A 22,804-nucleotide genomic window follows, 5' to 3' on the forward strand; every position below is an offset into this window, starting at 1 on the left:
TGTAGTTGCTAGGATCTGTTTTTGCACCTTTTTTGTGCAAAGCGGTGATGTTGGCTGATTTCCAAGCAGATGGCAGTTGACCTTGAGCAAAAGAGAGGGTGAAGAGAACAGAGAGAGGGTGAGATAGAGCAGCAGAGCAGGATTTTAGGACCCGTGGGCTGATGCCGTCGGGTCCAGTTGCAGAATCAGAGTCGAGGGTTGACAGAAACTTTTCCACCTTGTCAGGAGGAAAGGACACGGAGTCCAGGAGCAGCAGGGTACGACTGGGTATGGTGGGTACAGAGAGGGATGGGTTTGGGACACAAGATTTAGAGGCAAACACAGAGTTGAGGCATTCAGCTTTTTTGTCAGCTGTGTAGCCGTTTGAGGTAAGGGAGGGGATGGAGGGGGAACAAACACCAGAAATGGATTTGACCAGACGCCACCAGGATTTGGAAGAGGGAGACAGATAAGAGAGTTCGGTCTTGAGAACGGAGAGATATTGTTTCCTGGCTCTCCTGAGGGTGGACACACACTTGTTTCGGGCTTTGTGAAAGGAAATGAGATTTCCTTCCGTTGGATTTGCTTTCCAGGAGACGAAGGCAAGTTGTTTCTGGGCAACAGCCTCACCACAAGATTCCGTGTACCATGGACGGGAGGAAGGGTATGACAACTGAAGACGAGATGGGATAAATCTGTGCATGAGAGAGAGCAATTTACTTTGGAAGAATTCCCAGGATGAGTTGATGTCAGAGGTGGTAGAGATGGGAGACCAGTCCAGATGATTGATGGCTGCTTGAAGACCGTGCCAGTTGGCCTGAGTGAAATGCCAGACTCGTCGACGCTGAGCAGGCTCCCTGAGGATGGTCAGAGAGATGTCCACTTTAACAAGGACATGATCAGATGATCCGATCGGAGCAGAAGAAGAGCAGCAGACATTTTTAGGGAAGTTAGTCATAACCAAGTCCAGAAGAGAAGATGTTCCGTTGACTGAGATCCGGGTCGGGAAATTGACAGATTGTCAGTCCCAGTGAGTCGCAGAAGTCCTTTGCTGAGGAGCCATGGCTGGTGAGAGAGGTACCCACACCCAGCCAACTGGCATGATGACAGTTGAAATCACCACATATGAGGAAGAGAGAGTTGGGATGAGTAGATAGAAGTTGGTCCATATCATCAGACAGCGGATGTAGATGGAGTCATCACTGTTTGGTGGACGGTACAACACACATATGAACAAGAGGTGGGAGCGAAGGGGAAGCCGTAGCCGTAGCCAGAGGTATTCCTGGGGGTGAGGTGGAGAGAGTGCAGTGCAGGGCGAGTGAGGAAGAGAGTTTTTGATAAAGATAGCAACCCCGCCTCCAGGACGAGGCTCAGGTCTATCATACCGGAGGAGGGAGTAGCCCGGGAGAGATACTATGGAATCAGAGACATCATAAAGGAGGAAAGTTTCTGTTTAGCAGATCACGTCTGGTTTGACAGAAGCAACCTGTATGGAGAGATCAGTTAAGTTTGAACGAAGGCCCCGGATGTTTGAGGTCCATACCGTTAATGAAGAGGAAGGGGGAGCATCAGATACAGAACAGGGGGGAGGAGGGGTAGGGTAAGATGTGGAAGAGGTGGAAGAGGTAGGGAGAGCTGTTTGAAGGTGTGTCAGAGATTTCAGAATAGCTCGGAGAAAGGGAAGGATGGGGCGGACAAAAGGTTTGATGGTGATTGGGTGAGCCACAATGAGGTGTTATTTGAGGAGGGGGAAGAGCGAGGCAGAAGGTTGGGGGAGATGGAGGTGAGAGTTTGAAGGGGGAAGAAGCGGGGAGGACACTTTGAGGAGGGGGAGTGAGAGGGGGGAAATTGAGAAGCAATGAGGGTGGGGAGATTTGAAGGTGAGGGGGGAGTTTGGGAGGGAAGGGACAAGGGGAGGGATTTGAAAGGGATGGGATATGGGGGAGATTTGGAGGGGAGGGGTGAGGCAGGAGTCTAGGAGGGGAGGGGAGGGGCGAGGGGCGTCTTGGCGGGGAGGGGTGAGGGGGTAGTTTAGGAGGGAGGGGGCAAGGGGGGAGATTTGAAAGGGATGGGTGATGGGGAAGATTTGGAGGGGAGGGGTGATGGGGAAGATTTGGAGGGGAGGGGTTATGGGGAAGATTTGGAGGGGAGGGGTGAGATTGGATTTTTGAAAGTGTACGATTTATGGGAAACGAACATTTATTGCAAAATGAGTTTCTTGTGACCTTCGAGTTAAAAATACGTTTAAGGACGCTGGATGGAGGATGGAGTGCAGGAGAGTTTAGGGAATGTAGAAAAAAGGCACTGTAAGAGATGGATATTTTTTTTGGGATGAATTGATTTGGTGAGCAAGTCGAAAGCAGCCTTTTAAAGAAGAAGAAGAAAAAGGTGTTATAAAATATGACGGAATACATAACTTGAGGGGAAAGTGTAAACATTGAAGGTTAATGAGTGAAAACTATCTGGGGAAATGGGGGAGAAACACGTGGTCGAAGAACGAACGAACGAACGAATAAGAATGAATAAACGAATGAGAACAGAGAAGGAATTTTTTTTTTTTTTTTTTTTTTTTTTTTTTTTTGAGTTGAGATTTACACAAGGAAGTAGGCTATGGGTGAAAAGCCTGGGAATACAGAGAACGAAAGTTATTGGATCACAAACGACGGACCCCTGAGAGAAAAACAAAGCCTCAAGGTTGTACAGTGCACACTGTACAAGGCCTCAAGACACGACACGAATTAACACGATTTTCAATACAGGTATGAAAGATTTGCACTGAAAAATCTTCGTCGGGACACAATATACGTATAACACCATAAATAAATACAGTTTTAACGAAAATACAAATGGGAACAATCACTTAACTTCGATTTCAAATCGTTCGCGACGCGGCAAAGGCCTTGCTCGCGACACGGCAAACAGACGATCAATTTATGAAAGATAAACACCGAGAAACAACCAAAGTTGCACACAATAACTTCACACACCGAAAGATAAATACAGTTTCGACAAAATACAATTGTGAACAGACTTAACTTCGAAAAACGTGGAGACCGTGTGGAGCTTCGAAAATCCCTCCCACCGTCTCCGAGATCTCGCGAGACTTTGGGCACATTTTGACCTGGATGAGGCCAAGCCAAGCCTGTGGGCTGAGGTGTGTACTGCAAGGCTTACAGGCTCCTTTGACACAGTTCAACAAAATTGTCAAATGTAACAACAACAGTTTTGCATCAAATTTAACCGCAAGTTGATTTTGCATCTGGAATGTAGATTATGTCCACGTTAGCCATGCCAGCTCCTAAGTGTGTATTTGCCCACGCCGTGCTGTGGTCTGAGGTTTGCCGCAAGGCCCACAGTCTCAACTATCACACGGCCTCCTTCGGCACAGCTTGACAAACTTGTCCAATTTAACGGTGACATTGTTGTCTAATTTAACCACAACTTTATTATAAACCATGAATGCAAGCTACCCGTGCCAGTTCCGTGTCTACACCTAGATCTACTGTAATTTAGATCCTCCACTCCGAGATGTTTGCATTGATAAATACTTTGTCCTGTTTTTGTAGACAGTACAAAAAGTTGAAAATTGCCATCATTTTAAATGTTTTGTGAAAGTGTAATTTTTCTCATTCATTTTCAGGATTTGAAAAAATATTTTGACAGTTGCAATGGAGACCTCGATCCTGAAATTGTGAAGGTAAATGTGCCGTTTTGGATTTAAAGAATTGTAATAATCACAAAGTTTTAAAGGAACAACAGCAGCCTGTTTAGTATTCCCAACTGAACTGGTTTATGACTTTTGATGCGGTTAACCCAGATTAAAAATACTAGATGCTCTGTATTTGTCCAGTGTCTGCTGTCCTTGTAATTCATGTTAATGTACACTGATGTCTCTAATATCCGTCTTGCAAATATTTTCTGCACCAGCTTGCATTTTTTTAATTTTTTTTTATGTATACTGAATCGAGGCTCGTGAAAGAGCCAACATTTATTTCACAAACAAATCAACCAGACAAACAAAATATACAAAAAGAGGGAGCGGAAGACAAGATGGGGAGAGAAGGGGAAGCACACAACCACAACATTTGAGAGCAGGGAGAAGTGTGTGAGGGAGAGGGCTTGGGGGCAGAAGGGGGGGGGGGGGAGGTATAAAACACAAGGGGACCGAAATTAGCGGGGGTAGAAAAGATCAAGGTTTTGGATGGGGGAAGATAAGAGATGGTGGTGAACAGCTGTTTTAAAGACCTGGAGGGTGGAGTGGGATTGAAGAGAGTGAGGGAGTTTGTTCCAGAGGCGGGAGAAAAGAGGAATGAAGGAGTGAAGGTGAGCAGAAAGTCTTGATTTTGGCAGTTTAACCATAAGAGGGTTGCAGGCAGATCTTGTGCGACCTGTAGGAATATTTGGGGGACAGAGCCGCCCAGAGAGAGCTGGGGGGGCAAGGCCAGAGAGGAGTCGGTAGAAGACGGAAAGACCACCAACCTGCCTGCGGTGAGTGAGTGAAAGGCCCTTGGAGTTAGCTTCATCGCGGGAGATTCCAATGATTCTGAACGCTTTGGTTTCAACAGCGTGAAGACGAGCTAGGTGTGAGGCAGGAGCACCAGACCAGAGGGGAGAGCAGTATTCCATAGAGCTGCGGATGAAAGCCTTGTATGTGGTGAGGAGCTCAGGTGTGCCAAGGAAGGACTTCGCACGACGGAGGATGCCCAGTCGGCGACTGGCTTTGGAGGCCAGATTTGAAATGTGGTTTTCCCAGGAAAGATCATGGCAAATAGTGAGACCCAAAAGCTTGAGTGACAGAACTTCTTGGAGAGGATTATTCAGAAAGTGGATGGGAGGGTGTTCCAGTCGGTCTTTTCGGAGAGACATCGTAAGAGTGTGAGATTTATCAGGATTGAAAGACATGTTCCATTTGTTTGCCCACTCTGTGATTTTGTCCAGGTCTGCAGAGAGTGAGGAGGCTGCAGACTGCCGATCTGAGGGATGAGGAATGGAGCGACAGAGAGTAGAGTCGTCAGCAAAGAGATAGAGAGGATTTTCAAGAGAGTCAGAGAGATCATTGATGAAGACCAGAAAAAGCACAGGGCCCAGAACACTACCTTGGGGAACTCCAGCCTGAATCATGAGCTTTTGATAAATAATTTGGGTGGCCCACATAATAGCACTCGCTAATGGATAGTAGAGATCCAACAGTGCTTTTTCAAAAGTAAAAAGAAAGGCAGATACCCATGGAGCTCCTGTGCAAATGGCAGCGCTTGGTGCGCTATTCCGCATCCGTTTTGAGTGATGCAGTCGGTTTGTTCAAGCAAAAGGTCTCTGTGCTGGAGCTCAAGCATGAAGATTTAATGAGTGGAAATAGAGACCTTTAGAGGAGATCTGCGTGATGCTGGATGATAATCCCACCGAAGTACGATCAATGTGCAGCACCGACGGAAGCCAGAAGGGTCTAATTAACATGTCCAGACGGACACGGGTGAAAATATATAACCTGAGTATAACCTCTGTCCAACTTCGGTGCCGGATGTAAAAATACGGTGGGAAAGCACATCCAATCACTGGTCAATTGAATGCAGAGATTATTAAATTAATGGTCTCCTGGAGCATTGGATATTTTTTTATTAATCCCAATCTCCAGCCTCAGCATCGCTGTCTCCACAAGCTGGTACGAGGCTTCCGCCTGTTTGAGTTACAATGTTTCCTCGTCAGCGGCACAGACAGATGATGACATCAAGCCCTCGTTTAACCCAGCTTAAAGGTTTCAGTAGACATTAAAGGTCATCCACTTTTGAACCGGCTTCAAATAACAAAGCATATTTTTATATTGAATTGTCGATGCTGAAGTACAGTGCTTTAGTTGCGAACCGCGTAGACATACGCTGCACTTGCTGGACAAGCTCGTTGCTTGCTTCTTACTACGGTGTGACTGGCAACTGTGTGCACATGGCACGCACATTCTTTGCATGATCTGGTGATGGATTTCTTTTTTAAGGGTAAATATATTCACGCGTTGCTAAATTCATGCTTCTCCATTGTAGTGTGAAATACGTGGAAATTTATGCAGCCTGAAAATTTCCGCTTCTGCAGTACTTATATATAGTTATTTTCCGAGTTGACAGCCAAACCCGGTTTGACTCGGGCTCCGCTTGGAAGAGCAACTTTGGGTACAGCAGTTCAGCAATGAAATTGTCACAATTTAGGGAAAGACCTGCAATGGACATATAGCAGGTCGTCAAAGTTGGTTGAGGGCCTATACGCAGCCTCAGGTTTCCTAACATTACCTGCACAGCATGTTGACCAACATTCTCTTCATCTACGATATCCCGAACACACATCTGGCGGTCGTCTTGAGCCATTGCTTTAACCTTCTCTTCATTTGATGGTGTCATGGCCGTATGTGGTTCCCACTGCGATGCTTGTTAACAATGTCTGTTTTGCTGTCCTTTAAGTGCTTTACCCACGACCAGACGTTATTGTGAAACATGCACGCACCATCACCGTACTCAACACACAATCTCCTGTAAAATTTTCACTGTTTTTACACTTTCCTTCACAAGAAATTGAATTGCTGCTTTCTGCCCAAATGACGCGTATTAGGGAGTCATTTTTTTCTGGGAAATACTGCGGTGCCTTCCACGACGAGAAAGCAAATTGATGCGTTAAAACAGTGAGCTCATAGATGTTATGCACAGTCACCACATGGTTGTGCACTAAGCAATGCTCAATGTGTACCACTTTGTTAATTTTGGTACCACCCTCCCTCGTATTTTGAGGCAGTCACCACATGGTTGTGCACGAAGCAATGCTCAATATGTACCACTTTGTAATTTGTAATTATTGTATTTGTATTTGTATTGTATTGTATTTGTATTGTATTTGTACTCAATTTGTAATTTTTGGTGCCACCCACCCTCGCATTTTGAGGCAGTCACCACATGGCTGTACACTAAGCAATGCTCAATATGTACCACTTTGTAATTTTTGGTGCCACCCACCCTCGTATTTTGAGGCATTCACCACATGGCTGTACACTAAGTAATGCTCAATATGTGCCACTTTGTAATTTTTGGTACCACCCTCCCTCGTATTTTGAGGCAGTCACCACATGGTTGTGCACTAAGCAATGCTCAATATGTGCCACTTTGTAATTTTTGGTACCACCCTCCCTCGTATTTTGAGGCATACACCACATGGTTGTGCACGAAGCAATGCTCAATATGTGCCACTTTGTAATTTTTGGTTCCACCCTCCCTCGTATTTTGAGGCAGTCACCACATGGTTGTGCACTAAGCAATGCTCAATATGTGCCACTTTTTAATTTTTGGTACCACCCTCCCTCGTATTTTGAGGCAGTCACCACATGGCTGTACACTAAGCAATGCTCAATATGTACCACTTTGTAACTTTTGGTACCACCCTCCCTCGTATTTTGAGGCAGTCACCACATGGCTGTACACTAAGCAATGCTCAATATGTACCACTTTGTTACTTTTGGTACCCCTCTCGTATTTTGAGGTTTGATATTAAAATGAGGTGTTGTCGAATTGTAACTCCTTTGAATGTTAATTTGATACACCGGGAATAGTTCCTGCTGTTTATTCAGTCATTGTAGTCATTGCGAGGAACGGCTTCATCAAATAAGCTGCACATGTATGCAAGCAATTCTGTGTTTTGTAATTAATTGCTTTGTTCTTGTCTTCCTCCACCATTTTTCTCAACCCCAAAACCCTACGCTGTGCGTACAGTCCTTCATGTACCAGCTGCTCAAAGGATTAGCTTTCTGCCACAGCCGAAACGTGCTCCATCGTGACCTCAAGCCACAGAATCTGCTCATTAACCGGGTGGGACGGGCAGGGAGGGCCGGGGAGCAACTACGAGGGCAGGGGCCAAGTTACCGTCCGATGCCGCGGCTCCGCCGGTGTTACAGTTTCCAGACCTTTGCATATGTCGGTGCGTGGGATGACAAAAAGAGAGCTTGTAAAACATGGCAAAAACATAACAAAAATCACATTGGATGCACCAATGATCATGAAAGACCACTTGTTTTATCTTTTTCATGCTTTATCTTGGCGAGGGTTTATAGGTTAGTGTTCGGCAGTAGTTATTTATATTTTAGTCATGATAGATCAAAGGTTTACAGACTGTCTCTTTTGGGTCTCGTTTCAGTTTATTTATTGGATTGTTATTTTCCTTTCCTTTTAGAATGGCGAGCTTAAACTCGCAGATTTTGGTCTCGCTCGTGCTTTCGGGATTCCTGTGAGGTGTTACTCAGCAGAGGTGAGATAATGCTTGTGACTCCCACTATCTCATATCTCCCCCTCCTGTTCAGAGTGACTTCTTTCCATGAAATGGAAAATGCCAATTGATAGGAGGATCATGTAGTGAGAAACCAATTGTGATTTTTCATTTGTTTGCATCTCAGTGATGACAAAGCTGAATTTGGTCAATTGTTTGGTTTGACCGGCTTGTCTATTTGTGATGTAAGGTATTTTTTTTAACCTTCCTCTCACCTACCCCTTCCCACCCCCACCCATTTTGTGCAGGTGGTTACGCTTTGGTATAGACCCCCAGATGTCCTATTTGGAGCAAAGCTTTATTCAACGTCCATTGATATGTGGTCAGCTGGGTGCATCTTTGCCGGTGGGTTTTTTTTGTATACTGAATCGAGGCTCGTGAAAGAGCTAACATTAATCACACAAAAAGTCAAACCGACACATAAAACACAAAAAAATAAGGGGAGCGGCAGACAAGATGGGGAGAGAGGGGGAAGGACACAAACACAACATTTGAGAGCAGGGACATCAGGAGAAATGTGGGAGGGTGAGGGCTTGGGGGGAGGTGGGAGAGGTATAAAACATATGAACACTGCAAGGACTTCCAGGAAAGAAGTTGGAATTTCAAAAAAAAAGTGTATCTGGGGTGAATTAGCGGGGGTAGAAAAGATCAAGGTTTTGGATGGGGAAAGATAAGAGATGGTGGTGAACAGCTGTTTAAAAGACCTGGAGGGGGGCATGGGATTGAAGGGAGTGGGGGAGTTTGTTCCAGAGGCGGGAGAAAAGGGGAATGAGAGTGAAGGTGAGCAGAGCCTAGATTTTGGCAGTTTAACCATAAGAGGGTTGCAGGCAGATCTTGTGCGACCTGAAGGAATATTGGGGGGACAGAGCACAGAGAGAGCTGGGGGAGCAAGGCTGGAGAGGAGTTGGTAGAAGACAGAAAGACCACCAACCTGCCTGCGGTGAGTGAGTGAAAGGCCCTCGGAGTTAACTTCATCGCAGGAGATTCCAATGATCCTGAAAGCTTTGATTTCAACAGCGTGAAGCAATCGAATTCTCAAACCACTTGGTGAACGCTCTACATGAAACTTGGTTAATGAACATTCCCTCACCCCCCCCCCCCCCCCCCATGTTCTTGCGGCCTGACCGTAGATCTTCTGTTATCTATATATTCCAGAGAGGAATGACCCTTCCTGCTGCTCCTGTAGGGAACGGGTATACTTGTCCAATTACATTTATCAGGCCTGTTGTATCAAAGATTTGTTGGTCTGCTGATTAAGGTTATTATTGATGGTAAATGTGATGTGAATGAGGTACTTAAACTGCAAAAATAATCTTGCATTGACTTCCTGCCCTTGTTCATCTACTGCTGTGACAATGAAACATCTCATTGGCAAATTGGTTAAATGAACAGGTAACAGGTAACCAACAGAGTAACTGTCGGTAAAGGGAAGATGGTTTACGCAGAACAAATGTATGCCATATGTTACGGATTCGTCACTTCCGTTGTGGTGGATTCGTCACTTCCGTTGTGGTGGTTTTCATCCACTGTAATTATTTCTGATTCCATGTACTATTATTGTTTTCAAAAGGTTTATTGTTCATGAACTGTTTTCAAAAGGTAAAAAAGTTAATGTTAAAAGAAACAGGAAACCGGATCGGGAACCGTACGACGAAGAGGAAGAAGAAGAAAAGAGGGCGGAGCGAGTGAGTCGGAGAAGAAAGCCGAGCTGCTCCGAGTTCTGAAGCGAACGTTGTCGAACGGGAGTCACTAGCGAACTTTCGGGTTTCCCGGGAAAGGGATCCCTGCGACAGAGTTGTCATCACTGTGACCGATCAACCTGCGTGTCAGGTTTTTGGCGGTGGATTCTGAGGAGAATTATCGTCGGGCCGTTACGCCTCAAGAACGGGTTGTCGGCCATTTTGACTCGCGCGCTTCGTGCGTCGAGCAAGGTTTCTTTGCTTCGTCAGCCGTTTTCACCGCTTTCAGACGTATCTGATGTGTGTGTGTGTGTGTGCACCGTGGCTTTTGAAGATTAATTTGTGGTTCGCCGACTGTGAGCCGTGAAAGTCGCCTTGAGGGCGCCTTTGTGCAGCTTTGGGCTGTGTGACTGTACTTGCCATCCGCACGGGATTCTGGTCTCGATTGGACATCGTTCTGGCGATCGCTGGAGCGAATTGACTTCGGCTTGAAACCTGAATCAACTTGGGTTTGAGGCCGGGAAAGAGACATTGGGAATGTTCTGGTTTCACTCACTTGGAGCCCAGTGAGTTATATATTACGAAGCTGATGGTACCATCATAGGATATATTGATTGTACTTTTGATTACTATTATTGTTGTACTGTTATTCTTGTGTGATCTTAATACAATATTTGTTTGTGAGTAACAATTGGTGTGGCTTCACCATTGATCTTTGACATACGGAATAACACATTTTTCTGCCGTGACTCCTCTCGGGGCTTGGAGGTACACCGTGACCAAGGGGTCGGGGAGGAGCACGTAACACATACAACAAACAGAAGGTTTCCTTTGCTCATGGACAGTTTGAAAGGAGAGACCGCCTTTCGAGGCCATTTTCCCCCGCAGATCGGGGGTTGGCCTTTTTTGGGCACCATGGTCCCCTTTTTGAAGCAATGTTTTATGGCCGGATGCCCTTCCTGCCGTAAACCCTGTTAGTCGCCTCTTGCGACACACAGGGAATTACCAGTGAACTGGTGCTCAATTTTCCGACCTCGGAAGGATGACAGGCTGAGTCAACCCCCCTGGCGTTAATTCAATGATCGACCGGGATTTGAACCCAGGGTCCTGGGATCCCAAGCCAGCACCCTAACCGCTAAGCCAACATCAGGCTTTTAAAAGTTTGAAAGGAGCTCGTTTATTATTTATTTTATCGTAAAACGATGACTGAGCATGATTCCTGTGACACTAATCCATGACATCAGTATATATCTTCATGATTCTCCCAAAATAATCTTCACACAGGTATGTATGCACAATGCTACAAATGTGCTGACTTTGCCTTCATTTGTTCTGCAGAACTCGCGAATGCTGGTCGTCCTCTGTTTCCCGGCAATGACGTTGACGACCAGCTCAAGAGGATCTTCAGATATCCTTTTTCTTTTAATTTACCTTGTCAGCCATGAAAATATCTGTGCACGACTGATTCCCTGAAAGCCTGTGTGCACCTACAGATCAGATGTTCTTCATTTGGATGCAGCAGAAGGAGCACGGTCCTCCCAAATTAAACTGGTTTAACGGTGACAACACTTGGTGCAATAAGTCACTGTCAATACAGGAGATGATGCACAATAAGTTGATACAAAGCCATAATTGCAGATCATGTGCTGATAATAGAAATCGATAAAGACTGTAAGGGTGTTTTCCACTTGAGCAGACAGCGGTGCTGATCATACAGATTGTGTGGCTTTATCCATCCATCTATCTATCTATCTATATTTATCCATCAATTTGTTTATTTTCTGTATGTTCCTTCACTGACGTACATTGCTGGGAATGCCGACAGAAGAGCAATGGCTTGGCATGACCAAACTTCCTGATTACAAGGTGATTGCTGTGGATGTTTTCAATATCTTTGTTGATATTCTGATATTGTTGAAGAGAAATATGAAAGTGTGATGCTGCCTTATTGTTTCCGCAATAAATCGATCAGCTGCTTGTAATCCCAAATCCTTATTTTGTTTTCATTTTAGGACTGGTGTACACAATGTGAGCAGCAATGTACATACTAATATGCTGTTGTGCATGTTATTCGATAAGCTAATACAACAATGGATATTCTGATTTGATGTTTGTAGCACGTACCGTGCGTGGTAGGTATCGTGATACTTGTCATGACTCGATACTTGTCAGGTCAAGCATATCGCTACACCCCAAATACTTATGTATTGAAAAGATTGGTGTGTTTTGGACTATTGTGGGAATGTCGTTTTTATAACTTTTTGAACGGCCGTCGTACATCCCAAAGGGTCGTCCTTCCCAATAGACTGCATTCATTGTTTGACCAGCCATTCCCACCAACATTCTCCACTTCACTAGATTATGACTACCACTTTGATCGTAGTGGGGAGGCTTGCGTGCTCCTGTGACCCTTTGGGCTATACTGGCAGGAGCTTTGCTCCTGGTAGGTCTTACAGGTCAATCGGTAGGACCCAGGCAGGTCAATGGGTAGGAGCCAGACTAAGAGTAGTCACACATTTTTGGTGGAAGGAAAAGTCATTTTTCCCACATGGCTTAGTCACCCCTACCTTCTCAGTGGTCTTGTGAAGAGGGTTTTCCTTGTTTCAGGACTTGGTGAATGGCACCATGCCAGTCTTCTTCTCCTTCCTCTACTTCTCTTTTTTTTGTTTTCATTATACTCTTCTTTCTTTTCTTCTATTCTGTCATTTCTAGTCTTAGTTATTTTGCGTCTTTCTTGTCCGTGACTCCCTGTGGGATCTGATGAATTCTGCCTCTCTGAAGGGTACCGGAAATAAACATGTCGCAGGTCATGGCCGCCTGGTAGTACAGGATCCCAAACTCTTTGGTAATGCTCTGAGAGGCTGATCTATCAACAGGTGTAAAATGTCGAAATGGTTGTGCTGCCATGGACATGCATGGGGGTGGTCCGTGCAGCCATTTTCGGTTGCACTTCTGAGGCCATCAGTGTGGCATTTTTATGACGATGTGTTCACATGAGTTTGTGGGACCCAATTGAGTGTCTTGGACTGGTCTGTAAAAAAAATTTTTTTCCTTTTTGTACACTGAATCGAGGCTCGTGAAAGAGCTAACATTTATTTCACAAACACAAACACGAATTTCTTTATGTAACTTTGACTGTCCTCTCCTTCTTCATTTTCTTCTTTTTCCTTGTCGGCCTGTCCACTTCCTTTCAATGTTTTATGTATTTCTATCACTATGAATATGAATATGGTTCTGCAATCTAAGAATAACAAATCTCTACCTGCACGTGCACAGTTTGTCTTTTCAATCTTTTCAATACATAGTATTATATCTCCTCTCTTCCCCTCACTCCACTCCCCTCTCATTCACCTCCCCATCTTTCTCCTTCCTCTCCTCATACGGGGGAGTGGGTCACACATGGGGGAGTGGGTCACATACGGGGGAGAGGATCACGACGTTCATTCGTGGTCTCGTTCTGTTCCCTCATTCTTTTATTCATTTTGAAAATGGCAGTTACAAATGACCCTCATGCAACTCATTGAGACAGCGCTGACATAAAGAAACAGGAATGACCACCCACATGCCCCACATTACGCAACTTTGAGCTAAAGACCGCTCGGATACACGCTACGCATGTGGAGCATATTCTGACGTCGAGAGCAACTCACACCAATAACCTGACAAAACAATGTCCGCAACATGTGACTGCACAGGATCACGAAGTACAGCAGTGAACCAGATTCACTCTGTTCCAACATGAACACCTCAACCTCATCTGCAGGTTCGGCACCGACCATTGGAGAACAAAGCTCCGCCGCTCTCCCCACGTGCAGCGCACCTAATAATTGCAACTTTTCATTGTGACTATGTCTAAAGAATGAAACATTCCGACTATATAAAGAATACAGCTCAAATTGAAAAGTCCCTGGGAAAAAAGTTATGGGTGGTGTTTAGTCCACCGAAAAACAAAATTATTCTTTTCGTTACAGCATACAAAATGACATTTTTTAAATTAAAGATTTCAAATAAACGTATTTAAAGTGTATGTGCACTTCAATTATTTAAGAGCAGGTTGGACAAACATTGGTCCTCTCATCTAATGTTACCCTGATTTCCCAACAAACATGCACTCCTCACAATAAATTGTTCAATTTATGTCAAGTAATGGGATATATACAAACCCCATCGATGGAATTAATGGAAGTTTAAACAGGATTACCTTTACTTCCGTATAATAATGATGAATGATGATGATAACTTATAAAATAAGATTGAAGAAATATCTCTTGGCAAATTCCCGTGTATGTTATTTGGGAGGTGTATGCGTTAACTATCAATTGAATTTTCTTCCCGTTTTTTTTGCAACCGAGTCTAAAACAATATCTCTTGGCAATTTCTGGTCTGTGGCGATACGTGAACGAAACTCCGCCCCTCTCCCCACATTATTGACTTTTTATTGTGACTACGTCTAGATTAAACATTTCATCGTGACGACTGTCATCAAATGGAAAAGTCCGCCGCAAATTTTTCATATATCTCGGTATTTTCCCGTCTGTGTTATTTTTGGCAGTGTATGATATATCATCCCGCAAATTTCTAAAATGTCCCAGCAATTTCCCGTCTGTGCGTGAATGTTCTCAATTATTGCTGAAAGAGTCTAAAACCATCGATAAAAATGAAATCGGATGGTGAATTAGAGTCAAGATAAAGCCGTGAGAGAGTCTCAATGGTCTTTATGTTACAGGCCTTTGAAAATGCATTTTGTTCTATAAACGGTAACTTTCATTGAATTTTCTTCCTGTTTTTTTTGCAACCGAGTCTAAACTATTTTAGTGACTGAAAAATTAAATGAGATATCGAATTGGAGTTGAAATAAAACTGTGAGACAGAAAGCAAGATACCGCGGGCCTAACAAAAGAGGCCTCAAAGCTATGTGAGTAAACAAAATGGTGGTGATTGTTTTTGAAGCCCCTCCCATGGACAGACAGACAGGCAGACTCACAGACATAATCACCGATGGAGAATCTTACTATAATTCACCAAATGTCCGTCCATCCGTTTGAAGGTACCGCAAAAACGGCTGAACCGATTGCAACGATATTTTGGGTGGGTAATTCTGGGACCCCCTGTTGTAAAATAGGCTATATTGTTTTTCCAATTTTCCAGTTTATTCCAAACACGATGGAATAATATTTACCAATATGAACCAATATAATATTTACCAATGTGGCTTTTGTTGAAATTCTACAAATACTGTTTATTCTACTTACCAGGAGAGAGTAGATCGACTCCTGACGAACTCTTCCTATCCTATATAAACGCGCGGCTCCGAAGTAACATGGCAGAGTGTGCAAAGCGACCGAGAAACGGGTGTAGCGGCCACTTCCGTGTTACAGATTCGGCGCGCACTCTTCACACATAAACGTGCGACTGAGAAAGACGTGTAACGGCCGCTTCCGTTTTGCAGAATTCAATCTTTTTTCAAAATGGGCGCCATGTACTGTTTAGATTTTGATGATTTGCGTGTGATATGATTCAACGGATGTTTATATGAATCGTTTCAAATAAAATAAAAAGCCTTCAATTTCTGATATTTTGCCTTTTCATTTGGGCTTCCCAATTGAAGCCCCGCCCAAAGGGCGGGTACCGTTGCTAGTATTATCTAATGTGATTTTGTGATTATCTAATATCTAATGTGATTATCTAATGTGAATATTATCTAATATCATAGATAGTGATTTTGTGGCATGAGTACCTTAAATTACAAATTTAATATAACCAAGTCACATTGAGGGCCCTTCTTGTAAGGGCCCTTCTTTGATAGCAGTGTACAAAGTGCAAACTCCATTGTACGTAGCCAGTCCAAAAACGCTTGTTAGTCCAGCTGCAATGGTCTTAGTTAGTCGTGGCTGATACATGTCTTCCACTTGTCGCCACCCCACAGCCATTTCCGATGTATCCAGCAACTGCTTCACTGGTGAACGTCGTTCCAAAACTTAATACGACCGGTCGTGATCTTCTACAGGTCAGAGCACAACATGGATGTTTTCAAATGTCGCCTTGAATCGCGGCCCCTAGGGGTTGTTCTTACTAACTTTTGGACAGATTGCACTTGCCAACAGCACTATCATGGTGGTCAGGAAGCCACACGCAGCCTTCAGGCCTTAGTTCCTTGATTATGCTAGTTTAACAGCTACAAGGAAGAGGAAGAGGTTGACATTTACTAGCAGGGGGTGTGTGCGTGTGCGCGCGTGCACCATATGTCACGCACAATACGTGTGTACACAACAGACCACTGTGCACATGTCACATATTACATGCCCTCTGAATGCCGAGGCGGGTTCTTCTCAAGGATTTGCCTGTATTTGGCTCCATTCATTGTTCCCATCTTCCCTTACAAGTCTCCTAGTCCCTGCCACTGAAAGCATCCCCACAGCATGATGCTACCACCACCATGCTTCACAGTAAGGATGGCATTAGCTGTGCTTGTTTTCCGTCAAATGTGATGCTTTGGATTTAGGCCAAAGAGTTCAATTTTCATCTCGTCAGGCCACAGAATATTTTACTTCATGCTCTCAGAGTCTTTCACGTGTCTTTTTGTGAAGTCCCGGCGTGCTGTCATGTGCCTTTTTCTGAGCAGTGGCTTCCATCTAGCCACTCACGCATAAAGCCGAAATTTGTGAAATTCTGCAGAGATTGCAGTCCCTCTGGCAGGTTCTCCCATCTTCATCAAGGAATTATGTAGCTCTGTTAGAGTGGTCATTGGGTACTTGGTCACCTCCCTGATGAAGGTCCTTTCGCAGTTGCTCAGTATGGTCGAACGGCCATCTCTAGGAAGAGTCTGGGTCGTTCCATATTCTTTCCATTTCCTAATGATGGAGCTCACTGTGTTCTTGGGAACTTTCAACACTTTGTTTTATTGTTTTATACAATAGAAATTAGAAATTGAAATTGTTTTATACCCTTCCCCAGATCTATGCCTCCTCACAATTCTATCTTCGAGTTATACGGACAGTTCCTTTGACTTCATGGTAGAGTTTATGTTCATTTTTAATTGATTTGTAAACTAGAGCAATGCGACTGTGTCGCCAATATGCCTCCGCGTAGTCCCTGCCCATGACAATGGGGAGATGCCCTTGTTGACTGTCTTAAAAATAAACAAGTTTGATTTAAATCCCTTTAGCTGTTCTCAAGTATCACATTTTTACCAGACCTGACAGGTTTCACATCGATTGGTTAAGCGGTTTCAGAGAATGGGGTTTTTAAAATATCGGTTTTCAAGCTAATATGCCTGTCACACCACGTGACGTATGACATCAAAAATGTTTACTCTGTAAATGTATGGGTAGGGGATCACGTTTGTGAATTTTCGTGTTGAACGGATAAGGTTAGTTTTACTATCGAAGATGGCTGCCACACCACATGACCTACAACGTCATCATTTTCAAACTATACGCAGCAATGGTGTTAGATGACATTTGTAAAGTTTTGCATCGATAGGGTAAGCGGTTTCGGAGATATAATTATTTTATATTTTCCTTCAATCCAATATGGCTGCCACACCATGTGACCGACGACATTTTTGTGATCAACTTTTAATCGCCATGCATATTCGATGACGCATGTAAAGTTTCGAGTCGATCGCTTATGTGATGTGGGAGGTGGTTTTTTGAGGTTTTAGGTTAAATATAATATGGCTGCCAAACAAGGTGACCTATGATGTCATACATTTAATATTTCAATACAATTGGTCATAGATCATGTGCATGCAATTTCAGATAAGGTTAAGGCATTCGATTGAAACACTTATGGCTGGTATACTACTTCACCGATGTCATCATTATCATGATTTTCTTTCCCACTGTGAGTACTTGAAAATGTGCCGAGCTTCAAATTTTTCCATTCAGCGGTTTCCAAGAAATATTTTTAAAATTATTTACATTTCATTCAATATGGCTGCCATACCACGTGACCTGTGACGTCACAATTATAATAAAAACATTCTACATGGGTGTCACTCATACCCTGAACGTTATGTCTCAATCAGACATGTACAGTCACGTGAAAAAGTAAGTACACCCCATGTAAAGTTTTGACTTTTTCAACATATTTCAACATACAGCTATTTGATCTTCATTTCAACAATATTGATAGATAAAGGTGATATAATATAACAAATATCATGAAACATTTACATTTTGTAGTCCATTGTATAATTTAAATAAACATAAATGCAAATTTCGCATGTGGAAAAAGTAAGTACACCCTTGGCTCTAATAGGTGGTATTGCCCCCTTTGGCAGAAACAACCTCAAGTAGGCGTTTCTTATAACTGTCTACCAGTCTCTGACATCGACTGGGAGAAATTATTGCCCACTCCTCAGTGCAGAATTCTTTCAGCTGTGTGATGTGTGAGGGGTTTCTTGCATGCACAGCTCGTTTCAAATCCCCCCACAACATCTCGATGGGATTTAGATCCGGGCTTTGACTTGGCCATTCCAGAACCCTCCATTTCTTTCTTTTCAGCCATTCCTTGGTCGATTTACTGGTATGTTTAGGGTCATTGTCATGTTGCAAGGTCCACGTTCGGTTGAGATTAAACTTTCCGACGGATGGCCCCACATTATCCTCAAGCACCCTCTGTTACAATGAAGAATTCATAGTGGATTATATGATGGTGAGCTGCCCAGGCCCTGATGCAGCAAAGCTGCCCCAAACCGTAATATTTCCACCACCATGCTTTACAGTTGGTTTTGGTATCAGGTTCTTGTGGTCAAATGCTGTCTTTGGTTTTCGCCAAACATGTCTTCTGGTACTGTGGGCAAATAGCTCTACCTTTGACTCATCTGTCCAGAGCACATTGTTCTTGAAGTGCTGGTCTTGCCTTGGTGTTCATTGGCAAACTTTAGTCTTGCCCTGATGTTCTTTCTGGACAGCAAAGGTTTCCTCCTGGCACACCTCCCATGTAGATCAAATTTGTGCAGCCTCTTTCTAATGGTAGACTCGTGCACTTTGACATCAACAGCGGCAAGAGCTACCTGTAGGTCCCGTGATGACATTCTGGGGTTGTTAGAGACTTCTTTCAGCATCTTGCGGTCTGCTCTCGGGCTGAACTTACTGGGGCGGTGTCTGGCCTGAACAAGTTGGCAGTTGTTTGGAATCTTCTCCACTTGTATATGATCTTCTGGACAGTCGAATGATTGATTTCAAATTGTTTGGAGATCTTTTTAAATCCCTTCCCAGACTCGTAGGCATCTATAACCTTCTTTCTGAAGGCCTCAGCTCTTTTGATTTAGGCATGGTGACGCCGCACACTTCAACAACAAAGAGCAAACCAAACTAAATGTCTGAGGTTTAAATAAGACAGGTTCCTCCAAGATCCTCTCTAATGATGTTCTACTCATTACCTTCGCAAAAGCGGAAGGTTATGTTTTGATCGCTGTGTATTTATTTGTATGTCTGTGTGTGTGTGTGTATGTTATTCGCATAACTCAAAAAGTATTCAACCGATTCGCATGAAATTTGGTGGGATGATAGGTTATTATCCGGGAACCATTTGATTAGATTTTGGAATCGATCGGGTCAAAGGTCAAGGTCAAGGTCATGAAAAGGTCAAAATCGTCTTTTTACCATATTAGGTGTGGCTTTGCTACACAGATCTTGTAGTCTTTTATTTTGGCAACAAAAGTAGCTGCGGCGAAGGTATGCGCTCTACCGAGTGCCCGTTCTAGTTTGCACCTGAGCTGGTGCACCTGATTCTAATTTTAGGTATTTGAAGTAGTGATAAATGTAAGGGTGTACTTACTTTTTCCACATGTGAAATTTGCATTTATGTTTATTTAAATTATACAATGGACTACAAAATGTAAATGTTTCATGATATTTGTTGTATTATATCACCTTTATTTATCAATATTGTTGAAATGAAGATCAAATAGCTGTATTTTGAAATATGTTGAAAAAGTCAAAACTTTACATGGGGTGTACTTACTTTTTCACGTGACTGTAGTTGCTCAGAAAAACGAGGTTTAGCCCGGACGGACGGACAACCCGAAAACATAATGCCGCCGTCCACCTTTGTGGGTGGAGGCATAAAAAATATTCAGCTTTTCATTTCTCTTTAATTTGTAAATATTTGACATTTGTACATTATGTACTTTTGACCACTTTGACATTATGGGATTTAATGTGCAGATCATTGACAACAAAAATCTCAATTTAATCCATTTAAAATTGAGGCTGTAACAGCAAAATGTGAAAAGGTCATGGGGGTGAATACTATATGAAGCCACGATATGTTGATAACCTTCTTTTTATCAAGACACAGATGTGATGTGCACTTTTGTCTGCATAGTTTTAAAATGGCGCATCAGGCTCATTGATTGCATGTCCTCGATCCCAATGCTTATCAATGTTTTCTTCCTCCCCCACGACGACCTCACTGCATGATACCTTGTCTTGTAGAATCTTTTGAAGTGCAATCCTTCTCAGCGCCTGTCGGCAGAAGACGCTCTTCAACACCCATACTTTGCCGATTTCTGTCTTCCTTGAGTCTACCGGCTTGTCCCCTGGTACAGTGTGGAACACCCCAGCTTTTGCACATACGCTTCCACGCCTTTTGATTTGCAATGCTCAAACCGACAGAGGGCACACTCTCACAATAATTCTTTTTATTTCTCTCTTTCTCTCTTTTTATTTCAGAGTTGGGATTGACAATTCTGGTATACGGCATTGCTCCAAAAGGAAAGGTGGCATCATTTTTGTAATTCTAATTGTTTAGCTCGTGATCCCGATGTTGAGCGTGTCCCGTTCGTGGTTGTTCTAGAAAGCACTAGTGTGATCTTGCCACTTTATGATCTAGATATTATCCCGTTGTAATCTTTCCTTTTGAACTTGCATGGTGTATGAATGGACACATTCTAAGATCGATTCGTAACATGTTTCCCCCGTTCTGTGAACCTGTCTATGTGGAGTTAAACATTTTGAGGAATGAAGGTTTAGACTACTGAAACGTATCATTTTGATATTTTCAAGAGACCGTTAACATAACTGCTTTCTTCTTTCCATTTCAACCCGTTTTTTGCTTATTCAATCCATCTCATGCGCACGAAATTACATTCCGTGTCTACAGGTAGAGCATGATTCTGTACATCATTCGTGTTATTGCTTTGTTCTTGAGGGGCGGGGTGGCAGGTTGGTGTTGGGTTGGGCGGTTGACGAGTGAAGCAAATTTGCTGCCAAGGAAATTTCATAAGTGAGTTGCAAGTACTTTACTTGAATTAATGTACCTGGTTCTCAAGAACAGTATGTTTTTCTTTGTTTTTTAAAAAAAGGTTTATTTAAAAATTATCTTGAGAAATAAAGTTTCACAGGAATGAAATATAGCATTTGTTGCAAACTCTGTTCATAAGCTGATGTATTGCCTGTTTTGGGGTTTGTCTGCCTGTTTGGTTATTGAAGCTAAATTTGTGGTTTGTTGAAGCCGTGGAACTACGGAACATTTTTGCAAGAATCCAAGTGCCACTGCAACGAACACCAATATCCTCAGCAGCCTCGCCTTGAACATTGTGTGGGCAGCATGGTTTGATATGATTGCCACATCATTAAAGAAGAGTATGGGAGGCCGCAGAAAACTGCGCAAGTTCCCCGCGTCTTGACAGATTTCCAAAGCTCCCGCAATGTACAAAGAAAGTTGGTTGCTGGGAAAGAAAAGTTGTTACACCCATTACGGCTGTCACCATCAACGATGCTGTGATTCATTTTTACAAATCCACTTTTTTATACTTTAAATTTATGTGTTTAATTTATTACTGTGACGTGTTTACAAATACAGTTACCCTGCACATGTGAAGTGAAAAGCGGGGCTAAACAATTGGTTCGTGTCTGTGCATCCATCCGTCTTATCAGTTCATGATTGAGCAACTTATTGAAATTGAATGTTATATTTGGAACATGAATAGGAAGACAAGTCTATCATTTTACCATACCTTGGCTCAGAATTCGTCCCGACTACACATGCTCAGAGAGGAGCAAGTTATTCGGCGTAGCCCATAGGGAAAAGCAGTCTTGAACAGTGTTTGTCTGTCTGTATGTCCCCTCAAACGTACACCAATCAGAGCTGAGGATCTGGTCACATGACAGGGGTGATGTGATGTCATTACGGCGTTACGGCGGCTAACTCTGCACACCCCCATTTTGATTCCAATTTTTTTCAGGCCGAAAATATCATCAAGCCTGTCGTATTTCACAATCGCCATGCTCCACCTTTATGTTTTTCATTCAGTCGGAAACACAAACAAACCGATTGTTAAAATGATCATCAAATATCGAAAGCATCGGCATTACGGGTCTTCCAACGACACAGTACTTATATTCATGGCTCACCTTCAGGCCGCTTCGGACAAATTAGCCCAGGTTTCTTAATACAGGAGTATCATTTTCATAATAATAATAATAGCGTTAATATTAATAATATAGTAAATATAATCGTAACTGCAATCCCTTTGTCGTTATTGTAAAGTTTATAGATGGTTGGTTCATTGCGGTGTATGCTTGGTTCATTGTTGACTCGAAACATAGCGTCTCAACCAGTGTCTCAATGCAAAAATAATTTAATACTTGCATTATTTGCTAACTGGTATCCCCACCCAGGTCATACTGTCCTCTTCAATTAAAGTATCAAACAAGCCTGGCTATGCTGATGTTAGATGTTTGGTCTTGTTTTACTCTGCCTGCCTGGCAGTCAAACAAAATTGAAAATCATTACAAACTGGAATCTTACTGTTTCTTAAGGGTTAACTTATGGACGTTATAAATTACACAAACAACATGCACGAATAATTAATATAACGTGTTAGATGGGTTGATGTAAAATGG

The 22,804-nt window shown here is 43.1% G+C and overlaps 1 protein-coding gene across 1 annotated transcript in view; it reads left to right on the forward strand.

The window, feature by feature from the left end:
* CDK5 (cyclin dependent kinase 5) overlaps positions 1-21,308 on the forward strand; it is a 73,308-nt gene extending 52,000 nt beyond the window's left edge. The window contains exons 5-13 of the mRNA XM_068126061.2: positions 3,620-3,676; positions 7,719-7,814; positions 8,176-8,250; positions 8,517-8,613; positions 11,286-11,355; positions 11,753-11,813; positions 15,874-15,954; positions 20,393-20,499; positions 20,630-21,308. Coding sequence (XP_067982162.1) covers positions 3,620-3,676; positions 7,719-7,814; positions 8,176-8,250; positions 8,517-8,613; positions 11,286-11,355; positions 11,753-11,813; positions 15,874-15,954; positions 20,393-20,479 — 624 coding nt within the window. The 3' untranslated portion in view covers positions 20,480-20,499; positions 20,630-21,308. The remainder of the gene's footprint in view (positions 1-3,619; positions 3,677-7,718; positions 7,815-8,175; positions 8,251-8,516; positions 8,614-11,285; positions 11,356-11,752; positions 11,814-15,873; positions 15,955-20,392; positions 20,500-20,629) is intronic.
* Positions 21,309-22,804: the final 1,496 nt, after the last annotated feature.

Source organism: Myxine glutinosa, chromosome 10, assembly GCF_964187855.1.
Source record: "Myxine glutinosa chromosome 10, kmMyxGlut1.1, whole genome shotgun sequence".
Classification (NCBI taxonomy): domain Eukaryota; kingdom Metazoa; phylum Chordata; class Myxini; order Myxiniformes; family Myxinidae; genus Myxine; species Myxine glutinosa.